The following is a 19,593-nucleotide window of genomic DNA, read 5'->3' on the forward strand; positions in this document are numbered from 1 at the left end:
AGCAGGAATGCGCTGAGGTACCAAATGAAAGAAAGAAAAACTCAGTAGTAAAGAGAAATCAAACTGCTGTTTCTATTCACAAAAACTCCCCCAACATTGTTAGCCTCAAGTTTTCTCCTATAAATTAGCTCTCCTACAAGCCTAATTTTGGATCTAAAGCAGGGGTCTCTTCAAGACTTTGTTTAGTTCTCTGTTAAATCTTGGCTCTTCTTTAATCAATTCTGCAAGGGAGGTCTTGCAAGTATCAGAGAATGACTTGAAACAGAATCTACTCTTAGATTCTTTTCTTCACAAGTATATATTAACAATGGTATGTACTAGGCAGAGCTGACAATAAAACTGTGTACTGTTCTCACAGCATGCTTAGAATACTAGGCTCTTGATATGGCATCAGCCTCTCAACTTTGAGGCTGAAAAATTGTGGGAAATTATTGTTTTGTCCCAAAATGTTATATTAGGTTTTCACAGCAGCTCTGCATTTGAATAACATTTGTTTTGTTTAAAGTACAAAAAAAGCTATGTTAAGAAACAGTGAATGTGAACATAATGAAAATGCAATAATTTGTGGCACAGTTATCGTGAACTTCAGTGAAAAAAATATGATGATGCTCATATCCTTTCACAGGGCATGTAATATTAAAAGGAAATAAAAGTTAAGCTGTTACACAGATTATTTGGAATGAAAGTGAATCAAGTCAAAGTTTAAATGGAGTTAGTAGTTGGTGCAGTTGAAAAGTCCTCTTTAAATAATGGAAATGGCAGGACTGACAGCAACAACAATTTGTAGTTGCATCCAAAGACGTGTTTGTAAAGCAAATGACAATCCAAAGAACCATTTATCAAGTGCGCACAGAAAAATAATATACTACTTTGGAACAGAAGGCAAATATTAGAAACTTTCTCTAATTGAACCGTATAGAACTTTGTATCATATGTTCATTATAATTATTTCAATTTAAAAAAAATTGTAAAACCATGAAGACTAAGTAGCAAAAATTCCAACTGCTTCAAAACAACTTGAAAAATGTAGCTGAAGATACTGCATTCATAACCACGTGATACACAGAAAGCGTTCCACTTCAATAGTGAAATTCACATGAATCCTGTTTCCTATGAAAAATATACTTTACTTGAACATTTGATAGGGACTTGTTTCCAAACACTAAAAGAAAGGTTCTCTTTTTTCAATATGTTGAGACATACTTACGTAATATCAGCATTAGGATGGAGACCAAAGACCTCTGGGCTGTCCATGGCAGGGAGTAACTGGATGTATTCAAAGTACTGTTCCAGGGTTTTGCACACTGGAATTTTATATCCAGTGTAAAAACAGAAATCACTCTCAAACATATTTTCATTAAACCATACCTGTGAAAAATCCAGGGGAGAAAAAACCCAACAGTTACTTCGCTACTTGAGGGTTTTTTTAATTTCATTTTTGTTCTTGGACAATTAGAGTTCTTATTTCAGCAACTACATCTAATTTTACTTGAATACAGAAGTAAAACATTAAGAATTCTGTCTGCTAAGTTTGAATTCCCACTAAGTCTTTTTAAGTTTCTGCTCCTCACTAAGGAGGAACCTCACTGCCAAAGAATGATGTTTTGAAAAATTCATTTTACTTTGAACAGTCCTATAAACTGGTAAAATGCATATTCAGCAGAAAGACGGTATTTTGATTTCGTATTGCAACTGCTAATAAAAATGGCAAATAACTATTTCCAAGGTCTCCTACCCTTGCAAAGCAATTAAGAAGACGCTTATCATAGTCATCTGTGACTCGGCCTCCATATTGTACTTCTCCAATCATGTAGCGTACTGTGTTCCATGATATCCCCTGGATGAAAGTAAAGTAAATGAAAGACTGTAGTTATAATATGTAAGAAGAAGGTGTCCAGTACTTTCAATATCATCTGAAGCTCATAAGGCTCTGAAATGCAACCTGAAAAGATCATATGAAAATAATATTTTCCAATGTATTTTTTGAACTCAACTCTGTAATATAATAGAAGAGTTGGGCTTGATCCTGCTAATATAAATATATAATCGCAGAATCATTTAGGTTGGAAAAGACCTCTAAGTTCATCTAGTCCAAGCTTTGACCAAACACCAACTTGTCAACTAGACCACAGCATTAAGTGCCATGTCCAGCCATTTCTTTAACACCTTCAGGGATGGTGACTCCACCACCTCCCTGGGCAGCCCATTCCAATGCCTAACTACCCCTTCTATGAAGACATTCCTCCTGGTGTCCAACCTGAACCTCTCCTGATGCAGTTTGGGGCTATGTCCTCTCATCCTGTCTCTAGTTCCCTGGGAGAAGTGGCCAACCCCACCTGGCTACAACCTCCTTTAGGTAGTTGTAGAGAGTGATGAGGTCCCCCCTGAGCCTCCTCTTTTCCAGGCTGAACAACCCCAGCTCCTTCAGCCTCTCCTCATAGGGCTTACTGTCTAGAAGTAATATGTCATTACATATCTAAAATATATGTAATTTATTTCATTATTTCTTGTGTGACCTGAAATCACTCTCAGCTGCTACTGCCTCTCCCATTTCTCCCCACCTCACCGTACCCCACCCCACCCCTTCTCCCTATTTCTCATCTTTCTCTATTAGACAAGTGCTGCTTTGCAAGGAATGGCTATTCCTTGCTAAGTAGAAAACCAAATGGTAGCCCTTTCCAAAACAGATAATGTATAGACTTGGTAATTTTAGATATAGGAGTAAGAAAAAACAATATCAAATTCTTAAGTTCTTAAAAGCTACATAATTTTACATGGATTACAGCACACAAAATATTTAAGCTTGATTGTCCTGCAAAGAACTTGAAACTTTGATCATTAGAAGTTGCACTGAAAGGATAGCAATGACTAAACTATGACAAATAGTAACATGAGGAAAAAACAATTGCTGATGCCATACAAAGCAATTAAATATACTGTATGCAAATTTTAGTACATACCTTCCTGATGTCACATTTTTTTAGGTGATTTTGTATAAACTGAACACTGGCTGTAAAGTCTGCTGAGTTAAATTCGTAGGGAATATTCCAACCCAAAGGCCCAAACTTGCGTCGCTCCTTAGGAATAAAATTAAAACCAAGTATATTTATGAAACAACTAATAATTTTTTTTCCTTATTGAAGTTCGATAATAATAGTAACAGCAGAGTAAAGATTTGAACTGGTGAAGAAAGGGAGCATAGGAAAAGGTTTTCATACATGTCAATAATACAGTTAATATTAAGTTACACCATAAGGGATAAATAATTATAGAAAAAGCAACAAAATAATTTATTGCTAGCTTTACTAATCAATGTATCAGTCATAGGTTTGCAATGTCTGGCGTCTATTTGGATGATGAGCTTTTTATATTAAGTAATTAATTTGAATTTTACAGTTTTCAACTTCTTTTTACATATACTGTCTACTAATGATAGGTTCACATTTTCAAGCTCCTGTATTTTTGTTCAGTCATCCAAAGGCTTCTAGGTTGCTTCTTATGTCTCATTGTTTCAGTGTAGGGTTTCAAAATTCCACCACTTTATTATAAGGCTGCCACCATTACATTACTTAAATTTATTATTTCATATCTCTTTGAAAATAAAATTATAACAGTTGTAGTAACAGAAAAATAGTTGACTATAAAAAAGTAAGAGAATATGTTCTGTAGCCCAAACATTTTAAACATTCAACACTATTAGATTTCTCACAACTTTGTTACAGTCACCTCAGTTAAATTGCTCAATGATTTTTTTTCAGAAGGTAGAACAAATTAATCCAAGAAATTAAGAACTAAATTGCTGAATAGTGCTGACATTTATTAAATGCGTAAATGACATTTTAAAATTAACTAAGTGATAAAGTAATTATCAGAGTTTATATTACCAGGTCACCAATGACTGACAGTCTTTGACATCTGAAGTAACATTTAAGTACCCTAGCTACAATATTTAAAAAGATCTAGAATTGGAAAAAAAAAGCTCTTTTATTTTTCAAAATCAAATATTGCTTATAAGCAGATGAGACAGAATTAACAATAATACCCTGCAGAAATGTAAAATGATTTTCTGTCAAATTTTATGAATTACTTCTTAAGCTACATTTATCATAATGATCTTGTCACCAAAGGATACTAAGAATTGGTCAGTTTAAAGGCAGAACAATGTATATTTTGCATATTGATTGGCAATTCATAAATAAAATTTGTTAACAGATGAATAGATGTCATAGTTCTAAAAATACTGATGGGTTGAAGAAGCCTAGATCTTCTAGTTCCAAAAGAACAGTATAATCCTGAGGCAGTACACAGAACAAATTTTTCACTGTTTAAAAGGTAGAAGGAGGAAAATAATGCAGAATACCGTATCTTAATAGGGAACATCAACAAATTGTCCTTCTCTCACCATCTCCCTATACTGAAAATACGAGCTGCTCAATGGAGCCCAAGGCTCAAATAGTGGTTTATAACTATTTTGAGATCCTTGATGAAAAGAAGGTGCATTCAAGGAGCTCAAATTTTTGGTATGTATTATGAACTCAAAATGTATATATCTTTAAAATACAAAGTATAGATATTGTTCTCACATTGGAATTAATGTAGAAAACACGTTGACACAGATAAGATAAAAACTAGATGCAGAGTGATAGAATTTTATTTAAACTTAGCCATCTAGAAAGCAGACAGCTACTCTAAGCTAGGCATCTGGATTGCCTTTAAAATCAGTGGACAGAAAGAGTGATACACCTCTAGAAAAATATTCACTCTTAGGGAAAGACAGCTGCGACAGATCAGCTAATTTTCTGTTTCAGAGGGCTTATCTATTTCTATTGACTACAGAAAGAGAAATTTTTCCCTTACGCCAAATGACTAACTTTGGTCAGACAAAGTTAGATGAAAAAAATCAAATTCTAAATGCTCGTAGTATGCAAATTGTTTAAAATTTAAAAATAAAAAATAAAAAGAGAATAAGGAACCTTGAAATATAGATTATAGAAATTAAAGCTTCAGCCCTGCAGCATGATACTACAAGAAATATCAGAATTTGTTTTTTCAGAAAACTCTATTAAGTGACTCCATATACTATAACACTATTTGCAAACTTTTTAAGAAATACCTGAACAGTAGAATGCAGGAAAGCTACAGTGTAAAGCAAAGGTTTCCACATAGGCAGGTTGCTTGCATTTAACAGATCCTGACTAATTCCAGAAAATGTTCTTTTCAATCCAGCACGCATACCTTGGGGAGGTTCATTTGTGAACTTTATAGCAATCTGTCATGTGAAAAAGATAAAGGATTTGGGTTTGTTTACTGAAACACAAGTAGCAATGCATGAAAATGTCAAAACTATTAGTTATAAATAAAACGTAAATAGCTGAAGCATTGCAGAGATAAAGTAGATATGTAGCTATAAACTGCATAAAATGAGTACATAGAATCATAGAACAGTTTGAGTTGGAAAGGTCCTTTTAAGGGGGGGCCATCTGATCTGAACCCCCTGCAGTGACATCTTCAACTAGATCAGGTCAGTTAGAGCCCTGTCCAACCTGACCTTGAATGTTTCCTTTCTGGGTAACCTGCATTACTGCCCCCATTGTAAATAACTTCTTTCTGATATCTAATTTAAATCAAACTTTCTTCAGTTTAAAACCAGAACCCCTTGTCCTATTGCAACAGGCCCTGCTAAAATATCTGTTCTCATCTTCTTTAAAGGCCCCGTTGAGTATTGGAAGGCCACAATAAGGTCTTCCCAGAGCCTTCTCTTCTCCAGTCATACCAGATTAGGCCACAAAAGGTTTTGAACATAGACCTTTAACTTATGTTGGTCAGAACCATCACTGACACTTGTCCATGGATCCGAGAATTTTCATCAATGACCTGGAAGCAGTCCCCATGTTTTTCAGAAGGAAAAGGTTCTCTATCCCTAATTCAATGACTGAATGATGGAAGAGAACTATCCAGCATATATGACAAAAACCATGTATTTCTGATCCCAGAACTTCACGGTAAGTACTAAGAAACCTCACCTTTTCTCAGATCAGATCTTTGTGTTCCAGCGGCTACTCTGGACTCTGTGGCTATGTCTACAGCAGTAAATTAGATTTACCAGAGAATATTCCCAAGGACTCTGGTCAGCAGGCATTGAATCCACATTTGTGATACTAGACTGCAACAGCCCCTTAGTTTCATTCAAACTGCCTAATGGGAATAGTGGCTACAAAATTTTAATCATCAAACTGTACCTGGAAATTATTTGGAAGAGTGCTAGTAAGCACAGGTTTTCATGTCAGAGAATGTTCTAACTACTTACCCCTCTGTGCTATGGCATTCCAGTGCTGGATAATGTTCATGGGACACACTTCAATCTATTGGTTCAGACACAGACTGGCCTTACCAGAATCTCTATTCCTTGAGACACTAACAAATGCTGGAGGAACCAAATAAAAACTAAGAATTTTTTTGCTCCAACAAAGTATGTACTTGTCTGTCTGGCTTGGGTAACATGGTAGCATGGACAGAAAAGGTAGTAAACGTCAGGCAGCCCAGGGGCAAGGACCTATCTGCACATATGTATTATGTGTTGTGTTCATGTGACTGTTGGACTGAATGGGAACACTCAAAAATCAGTGTTTCCACATTTCAAAGGATATCCTGTTCAGTTTTTGATGAACACACTATATTAAAAAAAATCAAAGCAAATTATTCTCTCCCTTCTTCTGAGAAGGAGCTTTGGTTTGCCAGTTATACGTTTTCTGGAACCCCTGAATATGTTAACATTTTAACAGGTAATGTGACACTATAAACTGGGAAATCACTTTTGAAACATTTGAGATAAATACAGTGAAGATTCATCTGGCAACCCCCTCCGTTCTCTAGTCTCACTTTTAGCAAACCATATGTTTATATACCTCATTGTTCATAAAACCCTTGAAGATGCAGGATGAGTTAATTTGCTGTTGAGAGAATATAAGAGGTCCATATGGCTACCTTTCTGTACACAGTCCATGGTGACAAGACACTGATTACTGGAGGTTGTCTCTAGATTCATTCAAGAAAGGAACACTTTTTCCCTTCTCATCCTAGATATCATGTGTGGTATCTATTTTTATTCAGAGATAATGAGAAACACTAAGGAGACTTCCACTGCTTTTAAGAGGAAAGGGAACACAGAAGTGTCAACATACAGCTATTACAGTAGATATTAGGTAGCATTATCACCCACTGTGAGAGTGCTGGGAACCACCATCAGTGACTTAAATGTACTTCGTAACAGTTTAGGCAATTTTCCTGGTACTGATGAAAAATATATCCTTGAGATCTACAGAACAGCTATTTATAGTTCATCCAAAGAAAAATAGGTTACTTCCTGGTATATGATGTTCTCTGAGATGTACTATCCATGTGTGTTCTGTCCCATTTACTCTTTATTTCAGATAAGGGAATCTGGAATCTCTCTCTGTAAGAGACTAAGAGCAGTTGTGGGCATTAATCTGCTCACAAGGCATCTGGTTGGGCAAAAAGGGATACAAGTAAAGCCAAACAGTTTTTGTTCAAGTGTTTCTGTGTAACCTTCCTGTTTAAAGTGAAATTCGCATTGCAAGACAAGTCCATTTTTTCTTGGGTTTTGGGTTTTCCCCCTCCATTTATTTAACTGCCATTTACAGGATTAATTTGAATAATATTGATGGCATGAAGTATCTGAATTAAATATTTGAACAAACCTGTAGCAGCGTAATTGGGAATTTAGGATGTTGTTCAGTAGTTATCCAAACTCGAAATGTTTCATTCTGGATCTCTGCAGTAAGAAGTGTCTCCAGTAGTTCATCCATGAAATCCAGTCCCAGATGACAATTCTGGAGTAGCACCCAGCCTCCCTAAATAATAATATCAACTATTACCATATACAATTTAGAACAAGTTATTCATAACACTAAACCCAACGGTCTATAGAAAAATCAATTTGGTTTTCCATGTAATTTTTTTTTTACTTTTGTTCTGTTCCTGAATATGTATTATCATTTGATATGCTGGGATATTGGCACAGCTAAATCAAATAGGAAAAGTTAGTGCTAAAGTTATTTCCACCAGACTCAATATTCTAAGTAAAGTATCAGTGCTATCTAGTGGCAAAAAGAAGTAGTTCCTGTACGCTCCCAGCAAAACACCAGTGATAAGCAATCCTTCATCAGATCCAAAAGAATGTGAGTGGAAAAGTAACAGCTGAAATTTTTGGAATATATATTTTTTTAAAACTGATTTGTTAATAACATAATCTAAAGTAAGTGTAGAAAGGTGGTAATAAGACTCTGAAAGTTTTTAACTGTAATTATTTTATCTGCAATAAAAGCCTTTGCATGAAATTCAACCTCAGCTTATTTTGATCTTCTTCAGCTCTCAAATTCCATGAAAGCTCTTGTTTGATTATTATCTCTCTGAACTTCTGCTCATGAATTTAAATTCAATCAGCTTTTATAGCATCACTTTTGAAGCCTGATGAATCAGAAGCCCGATATTAAAATGGGACATGATTTAATCTGTTCTAAACAGTGACGTGTGGATTTCATTACAGTTTGTAATTTCATTTCAGCAATTTTGTTTTAGCTCATTTAAAAAGAAATCAGTAACTTTTGGTGACAAAATATAATTGAAATATATATGGTGAATTGATGGATATAAAAAAAAAAAGGAGGGTTTTTTTTTCTTTTATGGGGATCCGCTTTTTTGAGCTCTTTAATCAATTTCTTACATTTACGAATGAATCAGACCTAGTTTTTGAAAATTTGAAAAATTTGAAAAAAACCTGTAACACAGCACAGCAGTTTTAGTCATATTATATACTCTTGGCTAAAGATACAAAAACACCCAGACAGATATTTGTCTTCATATTCACTATTCTGTTTTGTAATTTCAAATCTGATGTTCACATAACACCTCCCTCCATAAAATCTTTGCAGCACTTAGGCATGTAGTTCAGAAATTGTTACTGGTAGCTCTACTGGAATGCTGTTTAGAGTATTCTTGTGTTTTTAATTAAGGGCAAAAGAAAGGAAGGGGTGACCCAGTTTTCACCACTGCAATGAACTGGATGTTGAAAATGACCATTCTAGACATACAAACAAAGCAATTTGAGATGCATGAGTGCATTTACACATAATAAAAAATGCCATTTGCTACAGAGATTTCTTTTTTCTCTTTTTGCAAAGTGGTGTATATCTATATTCCAATACTCATGTTCTGCTCTCTATTAGTGGAGATACTCTAGGCCTCCAAAATACAGGCCATATTTAGAGTTTTCAGGCAACTATGGCTGTATGTCTTCATTTGCAACACTGTACACAATTCTTTGAAGTGTCCAGCTGACCAGAAGGTCCCACCTGTAGGCTGTAACTTTTACATTGTATTTGAGGTTTCAATTACCATCTTTCTCTAGCTGCTACTTAGGTTTTTTGTGTTTTTACTGTTTGAGCATATCATCTGCCATAACAAAATACAATATCAAATATAAGAGAAAAATTCTTATATATTGATTGGAAACTCTTAGACATCCTTGAGACTAAAAGCCAAAGGATTGACAATTAAAAAAACAAATAATGGACACCAGATGGTGGTGAGGAAGAGGTGCTCTCACTAGCACAGGTGTGAGGAATATATGAAGCATTATTAGGAGGAGGCATATCCTTCTGTATCTACAACTTTAAACTTTGTGTGCACTCATCATTTTATCTAGTAGAAGCTATGCAATATCTAGGTATTTCTTACAGGAGAGGGGAAAAAATGAAAAAAATATTCCAGTAAAAAAGTGGGATGTGCAGGATAGGACTAGGACTCAATGTCATTTTACCCTTGGATAACAGTATAGTGATAAGTAAGGAATGCACTGCTTTTGAAATGCTGCTCAGTAGCACTGGTGCCAGAAGTATTGACTTGGACTTCACTGTCACATACACATCCCCCAGGGGAATGTTTTTCAACTCTGGCATTTAAAAAGACGTGTTCACCCTGAGATATGCCTGACAGTAAGGTGAAAATATTAAAGAGATTGCATGCTAAAGAGTTTTTTCCCCACCTGTTCTTTTGACACCTCTATGATTTTGCGTGCGTGAACTTCTTGTCCTTGACCCATAGAGATGGTCCTACATTCTACAACATATTTGACAATATAAAATTAATGAACTTACATTATTGAGAAAAAGTAAGAATTCCAATTCAGTCCAAAAAACAGTGGTACAAATACATCACAATTAAATACATTTTATGCAAAAATATATACATACAAAAGTAGAATCCCTTCATCATCATATTAGGTTATAATGTATAAATTTTCTAAATACTGAAATTTTGTAAAATAACATTGAAATATACATCCACAATATTTACAGCAGTGAAAAACTGTGACTAATATTACTATTGTCGATGTGAATTTTTGCCAAATTTTAATGATGCTAGAGCATTTGAAATATGAACATAGATTTTTCTCAACATGTACATAATGAAGCCACATAAATGAACACAATGCATAGTTGTAAAATTGCATTTGTGAACATACTAATGTGACGAATATAAAGAATATATCTGTCTACTTCCAACTCAGTTTGTACGCACAACTTTTTAAAACTTCCATATAGTATAAACATAAAGTCCAGAATATACAAATGCAGATCTTGTGGGTATTTTTTTTTTTTTCAAAGTAATCTTGTAAGCAGATTGCTGATTTTTACATTACCTGCAGTTTAGAGTTGAAACAAGAAAATACTATTGTCACCCTAACAAAATTTTTTAAAAAATGAGCTGTTGGACAGATAGGGATTTAAAAAGTTATCATCACTGGGAAGAATGATAACAATTTATAAAAAAAATAGAACTGAAAACATTACTGTCCAGCTTCACACGGAATGATGCTCAGCATATCGTCTTTTATTTGAAATATTATTTATCTCTAAGATGATAGTTCAGGAACAAAACGAGTACAAAAGAGTTTAAGAAATACCTCTCAGAAAAAAATATTACTGAAATTACTTACATTACCCTTCTGTATCTTAATATATGACAATGAATAATTATTTTCATACCCAAATTAAGCTTCCTAGACAAGGAATCAATCTGCATAGTTGGGTCAGATCCCATAGACAAAAAACAGATGAGAGGTGTTCGTGGGTCACTTTCCTCCCAAGTTTTTCTTAAATTCAAAATAACTGGCTCTGTATATTTCTCAGCCAAGGAACTTGCAATATATTTCCTGGCTTGGGAAAGTGTTCGATCTGGACACCAAGACCTAGAAATTACAAAGATAAAAATTCACTGCCTCTTTCTATTGCAAAGACCAGACTTAAATTATAAATTCTATTCTTATCAACTAAAGGGTTTTTTTTTTATAGTATACATATATATGTATATGTATATATACATACACACATTCATATATATGTTTGTAGGTTTGTCTTTACAGATATTGTAATAGACAGAGCTGGTAGTCTTCCCTCTACTTGTGACTTTTCAGCTGCTTACAATTTTGCATTGGAATTTTCTGTTCTAGGTACCTTTATAAGGTTGGGACAGTCTCCATTTTAAACAGAATTTTTGTATCTGAGAACACAAGTAGGGAAATGTAAGAGATTGTTTTTGCCCTTTAGTAAAATTCTGCAGAATGATTCATTAGGTCTGTTAGTCTTTTAGGATACAGACTCAAATCTTTTGCACTGCATTGCATTTGTGTTGGGGATGAGCATTTTTCCTATGGAAAAAAACAAACAAACAACTACTTTTGGATAAAATATATGACTTCAAAAAACTTCAGTTTATAAACTTATTATTTAAATACTTAAGACTTAGGTGCTTGCCTCCCCCTTTAGGGTGTGGAGCATACAACAATATGGTATTTCCATCAGATTCTAGCCTTTTTTACTGCACAGGTTGAATCTCCTCCAAAAACAAATCATGGTATAGTAAATAATGTTGCTGGGGTTTTTGTAGTGTTTCTGATTTATTTGTTGCAGCACTTGGAAAGTATACAATGAGTGTAGGAAGATATGATCTCATGCATAAGGCAGCTGAATGCTGCTTTGTGGAAATCCATTTTATCCCAAACTCTGCCACAGAGATCTTACACAATGTAAAAGAAGTAATTTATAGCACACTTTTCATATGGGGCTTTGGAATACCATTTTCACAATCTTTCTTTCTTTCTTTTTTTTTTTAAATTACTTGTTTAAAGCTATTTAAAATAGTTAATTTTAAAAGAAATTAAATTGAAAACTATTTGAATGATTCAACTTTTCCATGTGCTTCTCACAGGAGGCTTCAATGTGGTTCCCAGTTTCCATTTATCATGACATAAAAGCAAAGCTATAAAAAATATTTTCTATAAATAACTCTAGTTGGCAGAGGATAGCTCTGAAGTGAATAAAATCATATTTCATGTGAGCGAATTAAATAATATTTAATGTCAACCAGAGATAATTAAAATTACACTGTTATGGTAATAGCACACCAATAGATTGAGACACATAATGCAACTGAGTAATTTCCCAAAATTTCTGAAGACACTCACCTGATGAGTAAAAGCTTCCGAAAGGTATCAAGTGAATCACTGTATCCATCAGGTATGATTTCTTCCTCGGGAGCATCTTTATCAAACCAGTTTTTCCATGCCTTATCGTTTTTTGCTACCTAAATTTATTACATTAACAGACATGTGAATATATTTCAGCTGCAGTAAAATCCCCTTGTAAATGTATTATTAATGAGAGGTTGTTATTATATTAGGATATATTACAAGTAACATTGTCTATAGCATTTAAGACATATGCCACATGAATTGCTATTAAAATATTACAAATAGTATTAACTAAAATATTACAATTAGTATTAAGATGGAGGCTGTAAAGCCAATCAGTTATCCATGGATTTCTTTCTCAAACACATGCAGCTACTTGAGAAAAATCAATAATTAGCAGAAGGTTCTATACTACAAGAGGAACATACTGTGATTAATTCATTCCTTTTGGTCACAAAGTATGAGGAGGACCAGTAAAATCTGTCCCAGTACAGTCCAGCCAGCCAAGAATCACAAATTAAAATTAACAGATTCTAGTATCTGTTAATAAAGATAAAGACTTGACAAAGAATAAATTTGACCACAAATATGATCACAATTTTAGGCACCTCTTAGAATCCATGACCTACCAGTGGATACCGGCAGACAGAACATAGTGAAAATGCAATTGAGCATATAATGAAGTGACTGAGAAGGGTCAGCTACTACAGTGTTCTCAGATCACTGGAAAGAGAACAAGGAATGCACTGATAAATGTTTAAAAAAGAAGATGTGTATATTAAATTAAGTCAGGCATCTGCAAATGGAGGACTTATTTTTTAAAGATGAAAAAAAATTAAAATACCAAGAAAAAAAGAAAAGCACAGGCAAGCTTTTGAGACCTGGGCATACCATTCTCAGGCTCTTTTTTCTTACTTTAACTTTCTATCTAAATGAATAATGATACAGTTGTATTTAATATGATAAGTCAAATAGAACAGCATATCTACTGGATGCAAATAATTATTAAAAATATTATTTCCATATTTGCATTTTTATTGATATCCTAGTTGGCTTCCTCCCATATTCCATCCCTATCTATTACTAAAATCACCTAAGTGTAACTTTTCAACTTGCAACTATATGAAAAATGTAAGATAGTGGTAAAAAATTACTTTAAAACAGAGGCCTTTGGGGGTAACATGGTCACCTAAATATTTTGGAGTCTAAAATTTTGTTTGCAACAATTCTAGGAAAGTCCTGGTGAAAGGACCTTTCTAGAAAGGGTTCTGGTGTCCTAACAACCCAGAGTGAACAACCGAACTAAAGTTCCTCCAACTTTCTCCTAACTCAATATCCTAGTTTGATACCCCCAGAAACCAAAAACTGGAGGAATTGGGCTGGTATGCATCTAGATCTTGCCTTGATACAGAGCTAGGAAACAGCCAGGATCATTTCCAGATAACCATTTAGCTAAAATCTCTGCTACTCTTCAGGGCAAGAAATGCTATCACAAAATGGACTTGGCTGACCAATGCTGTAACAGCAAGAACTTACTGTCCTGGCTATCAGCCTGATTAACAAGGAGTGCTTAGGAGTTACAGAACAAGAAATGCTTAGGAAGTGTTTTAACTACACTGATAAGAAGATAAATGTACCAAACTGAACATGTCATAAGCTTATGTGCATATAAGTTCATGTATGTCTCAGTAAAATAAATAATACGTTTAAAACTAGCTCATCGTATCTGAATGACATGTTAACCTTGGAATGGAAATGAGTATTTAAAAACAAGCAGCAAACAATTTACTTGGAAAAATATACCAGACTTAAGACAGAAGACATTGCAACTTAGAATATGACACTCAGATAAATTTTATGAGCCATTTTGATACCTCTATCTTTTTTATCCTTTCTACTTATTTCTCTTTCACTGCCTTCCTTTTTTTGCTAGTTATTTGCTCCTGTTCCTTCTCTCCTCTTTCTACCTCAATTACTATAATACAAAATACAGTAAAGCAGATAACAAATGCAGAGCAAATAAACATACCCCCACTCATGCTACCTAATTGCTGATCCCTGTGCCATTACTCTGCATCCTCTCTGGCCTTGTTTTTAACTACATCTCTGGTGCATTCCAAATGTAAAAAATTGGAAGTACAGTTATGATGATGAAACTGGTTATTAACATTAAAACAATAACTAGCAAATATCACCTGATCCATAATTTCTTCAAACTGTGGAAGTTTGTTCAATTCCACTAGGTTTAGCCATATCATGTCAAGAATCCAGCGGGATGGTTTGGGTGGGCAAGCCTGTAGATCCAAAGCAGCACCTCCTGTGGATAAAAATATTCTGATGAAGTACACCTGATATTCCAGGAGTCAAGATATATTTGATATTTCTTTTTAAATTATGTTTTCTGACCTAAGTAGTTTTTTTTCTGGAACACTAATTGTACTCTTGTGTAATTAACATTTATTTCATATCAAAGGATAATTCAGTCTTCTTAATAGACCTCTCATAGTTGTTAGAAGGCTACTATTTGATCTCCTCTAAGGCTTTTCTTCGGCAAGCTGAACAACTCCCATTCTCTCAGCCTCTCATCTTAGATCACAAGTTCTCTACAGTTTGTTCTTGTAAGTTTATACTATGATACTGATTGTATTTCAAGTATTGGAAATTTTAATAATCTCTGTTCCTTTTCATTTGTGCTGAAAATATGCTAGAGATAATTTTGTATTTATTTGAAAGATAAAAATATTCCTCTGAAGACCTTCCCTTAGCCTATTTTTTAATCTCATTATTCCTAAAAAAGAAAAGAAATTGAAGTGAAAATCTTATCTTCTCAACCGCAAACTTCTACCTCTTTTCTAATGAAATACATAGCTATAATATCTAAAGAATATCATAGATATTAGCAAAGTATTCTCCTGAGATCACTGGAAAAAAAAACCCACGCACAACAAGAAAAGAAAAAGTCTGGAGTAATGGAATCAATTGATCCTAGACCAGTACGAATTATTTTAAATAGCTGAACAGCCAGTAGGACAGTAGAGGATGTTTTACATCCTCTGATATGCCAAAGAAGAGGAAATAGAAAGGAATGCCTCTAGGATTAAGACTGCAATCCAATTTTAAACAGACAAACTTTTAACTTTTTATCATGATTAATTTTGTATCATAATTTTTTTCTTCTTGTAGGTGTCTCTTTCCCTGTCCTCCACAGATTAGTTAAGGTTACTTCTTGGAAAAACTAGAGGATGGTGTTACAGTGCCCCCCAGAACTAAGATCAATTATTCATTTTAATAACTGGTATAACAGATTTCACCAACTTGTAACAAACAGACTAAAAACCCACCTTGGAATAAGTGCTATTATTTTTAAGCACTTACAAATATGTAAGCATGTGGAGGAATATACATATTCTATATATATATGAGCTATAATTATTTCAATACTTTCAAAATATACATACATAAATATATTTGTAGTTCTTTTTCAATTAATATAATAATACTTCTTACAAACTAATTATTCTATAGAATAATAGAATAATTATTATTATTTAATTAATTTAATTATTATTTAAACACAGAGATCCTTCTAATCGCGCACCCACCTCCATGAATAGGATGTAGACAAAATGAATCATGAAAGCAAGAAGGAAAAAAATGGAGAAACATCATTGAAATAACAATTAGAATGTTATTTTAATTAGAATATTAATTAGAATATTAATTTCTTAGACACTAATTTTGTTATTAAAAAATTATTGAGAAAGACTAAACATTTCCTAGTTACCTGTACATATTTGAGTAGAAACACAAGAATCACTTTGTTGAACTGGACATTAGTATACCAGTGGGGAGAAGCAGAGCTCAGGGAAGTTTTTCCTTTTTGGGAAATTCTTAGACCTTAACTTTTTGAGGCAGAGTTATTTAATGGAGAATGAGAATTACAAAATTCTAAACAACGTGTTTCTCATTGTAGTACTTTATATTCTTGTTATTAATATACATACATAATATTTTGATAAATCCTGTTAAAATCTTACGGTTAATAATTTTTATATTGATAAGTTAAATATACGATGCCGGAAAAATTATTTCTTTGTATTAGCTTTCACTTTGCCAGTCATAGGCATATGAGAAAAGTTTCATCATCTATAAAAATTTATGCAATGCTTTCTTCCACAGATGAATAGAGTGAGATATAACCAGGAAACAGAATTTTGTATGATTAATATATTATATGAATGTTTTCATGAACTATTGAAGTAGTTTCAGTCCTACTGCCCAGCTAAAGGCCAAAACTCTTGTTCAAGAATGTGGAGTCCCTACAAACAAATCCAAATTATTTACGTAATCCAAAATTGTAAAGTTACTTAATTTGCTTTTATGACAAAGTTTTCCTTCTGTTGCGATCTTTCTTCTCCTTCCCTTCACCTCAGGGATGACAAGCTTCAGTAACCTGAAGTAACCACAGAGAGAAAGGCTGCTTCATGATACCTGAGATGTAAATACTGATTTTCCTTTATTTCTTGTAACTACTTGTTAAAAGTTCCCTCACATATCCTCTTATGTCTTTGTCATTAGGACATATAGTTTGAAATAACTGCCTGTGATCCATGTATGGATCCCAGAACTTCCTCTTAGTCTCTGCAAACTAAAATAATGGAAATCAAAGAGAGATAACAAAAAGTGTTAGCACAAAACTGTAACCTATTATTGGCATTTTTATAGCAAAATGATACCCTATACCAGAATCACGTGTTTCTCAAATTTAGTACAATAGGCCAACAGGAATACTTTTGCAAATTTTTGAATTCTGTGAGAGAATCATAATCACTTTATCCCAAAAGATTTGCCTTAATTTTAAGACTTAATCATGAACTGTCCACCAAGTACCATACTTGGCAATATTTCTGCCTTTTATTTAGGTCAAAGATGTTTTGCAGTTCCTCTGTACCATGCTCTCTAATATTTATAGACCTTCTTAGTAAAATACATCTGCTAGAGAAGTTGGTATTATTCACTTGTGTCAGTCCTTCACTTTCTACTGGTAAAGGACACAGCTTATCTATGTGTCAAGATACCTACAAAATCATCAATTAACTCCTTAGATATTATCATATCTTTGGATTTTCTTCCTTCCTAATGCTTTAATAAAAATTCTACACCATTATCTTAGGAGGCTATTTTCCTGTAATTTGGGGATCTGCTTTTTTAGTCTTGCTGACTTAAATTTACCTTCAAGCTATAGCATTAGAATATTCTGGAAGGGTCTAGTGATTAGCTTTGATGGAACACAGCAAATAGAATGAAATTCAATTTATGTACTTTAGCAGAATGAAAGACTTAAAGTTGATAATCTCCTGAGACTGGCTGAACAATGTGTTTTAGAGACCTTTTCATTTCAAATAGCAATGCTTATTTCACTGAGACATCCCCTGATAATAAGCAATGAAATCTCTTGGAAAAGAAATGGAAAGAAGAGGAACAGAGATTGATTTTCCAAATAAATCCTTTCTTCAGCTGCTGTTTGGTAACATGATGTTCATTTTGCACAAAGAACTGTTCATCCAAAGAGGAAAAATGAAGAATTCATTCATCGCATAAGATACCTAAGAGTCCAGGACAAATTGGCTGGGTGTCTGCCTACTTTCCAATCTTACTTAATATAATGTGAATAATTAAAGAAAATATGGTGCTATTTTGGTGTCATTTTATACACCAGAAAAATTTCTCACTATCAAATCACCTCTGCTAAAGCTTGGCAGGAAACTGCAATCGTATGTTCTAGACAAAAATTGCTAGAAGTATTTTTATTACAGATTCTCATCAGTTAAAAAGAGGTGACCACATTCTGCTTCAGATGTCCAAGGTATGTTTTCCTCTGCAAAAGAAGAATCCATGAGCTGAGAAGCCAAGAAATATGATTCCTTGCCTAATGCCTCACTAAAGCAGTCTGTTAATTTTGAAAAAATTTCCAAGCATGCCTGACACCTGTGGTAAATTGGTAGGTGGATACCATTCTCAAGGGATAAAACCATTACGACAAACTGAAAGGCAAAACAGAAAGTGAATTTAAGGTTGTTTCCTATCCATTTGATTGCTTAAAGACAGATAATTATCTTCAAATCTGGGTTCACTACTTTGACATCAGACCTTTGCAGGATTCATTTGAACACTGTAAAATTCATACAGGTTTCATATGGATTCCACATAAGCAATCCTGATCACATTTTTCAGGAGAGGCACAAACCCATAGAGTACAGAGGAGGCAGACCTTGTCAGCTGGGCCACAGAAACACCTTATGTTCTCTAAAAGTTAATGTCAGGTGGTTGGCAAAAGTCAGAGAAAACTCAAACTGAAACTGATAAAAGACTGCAGCATGTCTTCAACTTTATGTGGAGCAATTCTGGGAACTGAGGAGATAGCTTTACTCAGCTCTATCAAAGCAGAGAAGCAAAGGATCAAAAAGGACCACCTAATTTATAATATAGGGATACAAATATAATACAAAAATATACAATAAACAGCTTGATGGAGAAAACCAGAACTATCACCTTGATCTCAGGATAGAACACAGGCAGGTTAAATGGCAGAGGTAGAAGTGAGACAGAGAACTGCATCTATCTTTACAGGACCACAGCAGGCGTAAGGACAGAGGCAGCTCCCACAGAACTGTTGGGAGAAACGATTTAGCCAAAAAAATCATACTTCAAAATGGCATAAAAATTTAAAAAGTTGAATTAGCTCTACACATAACACAACTTTTAAAAATTACCTCTAATGAGTGTTTGGAACTCTCTGTTTTCCACATGTCCTCTCTCAAGATCAATTTTTAATGCCAGGAGGAGGGTAAAGAGGAATTTGTGGTTTTCATGCAAGCCTCTAACTGAATATGCGTGAATTTCAAAGGTAAGATGTTCAATAATATTTGAGATTCTTTTCTGAGGTACAGGAGACTTCTTAGATCTGAATCATAAAAACAAAGCACAGAGAAAGCCGTGTTAATAGCAGCAAATACATTGGAAAGACAAACATCTGAATAGTA

The 19,593-nt window shown here is 34.0% G+C and overlaps 2 protein-coding genes across 3 annotated transcripts in view; one reads left to right on the forward strand and one right to left on the reverse strand.

Annotated features, from left to right (window-relative positions):
* The window catches only part of KCNK5 (potassium two pore domain channel subfamily K member 5), a 575,865-nt gene that overhangs the window by 218,107 nt on the left and 338,165 nt on the right, over window positions 1-19,593 (forward strand). The window lies entirely within an intron of this gene.
* DNAH8 (dynein axonemal heavy chain 8) overlaps window positions 1-19,593 on the reverse strand; it is a 128,351-nt gene that overhangs the window by 8,861 nt on the left and 99,897 nt on the right. For both annotated transcript variants that reach the window (XM_064648475.1, XM_064648474.1), the window contains exons 79-88: window positions 19,324-19,514; window positions 14,746-14,867; window positions 12,545-12,663; window positions 11,067-11,269; window positions 10,064-10,137; window positions 7,719-7,871; window positions 5,114-5,269; window positions 2,961-3,077; window positions 1,736-1,837; window positions 1,208-1,368 (exon numbers count right to left, since the gene is read on the reverse strand). In XM_064648475.1, coding sequence (XP_064504545.1) covers window positions 1,208-1,368; window positions 1,736-1,837; window positions 2,961-3,077; window positions 5,114-5,269; window positions 7,719-7,871; window positions 10,064-10,137; window positions 11,067-11,269; window positions 12,545-12,663; window positions 14,746-14,867; window positions 19,324-19,514 — 1,398 coding nt within the window. The remainder of the gene's footprint in view (window positions 1-1,207; window positions 1,369-1,735; window positions 1,838-2,960; window positions 3,078-5,113; window positions 5,270-7,718; window positions 7,872-10,063; window positions 10,138-11,066; window positions 11,270-12,544; window positions 12,664-14,745; window positions 14,868-19,323; window positions 19,515-19,593) is intronic.

Source organism: Pseudopipra pipra, chromosome 3 (genome assembly GCF_036250125.1).
Source record: "Pseudopipra pipra isolate bDixPip1 chromosome 3, bDixPip1.hap1, whole genome shotgun sequence".
NCBI classification, from domain to species: Eukaryota; Metazoa; Chordata; class Aves; order Passeriformes; family Pipridae; genus Pseudopipra; species Pseudopipra pipra.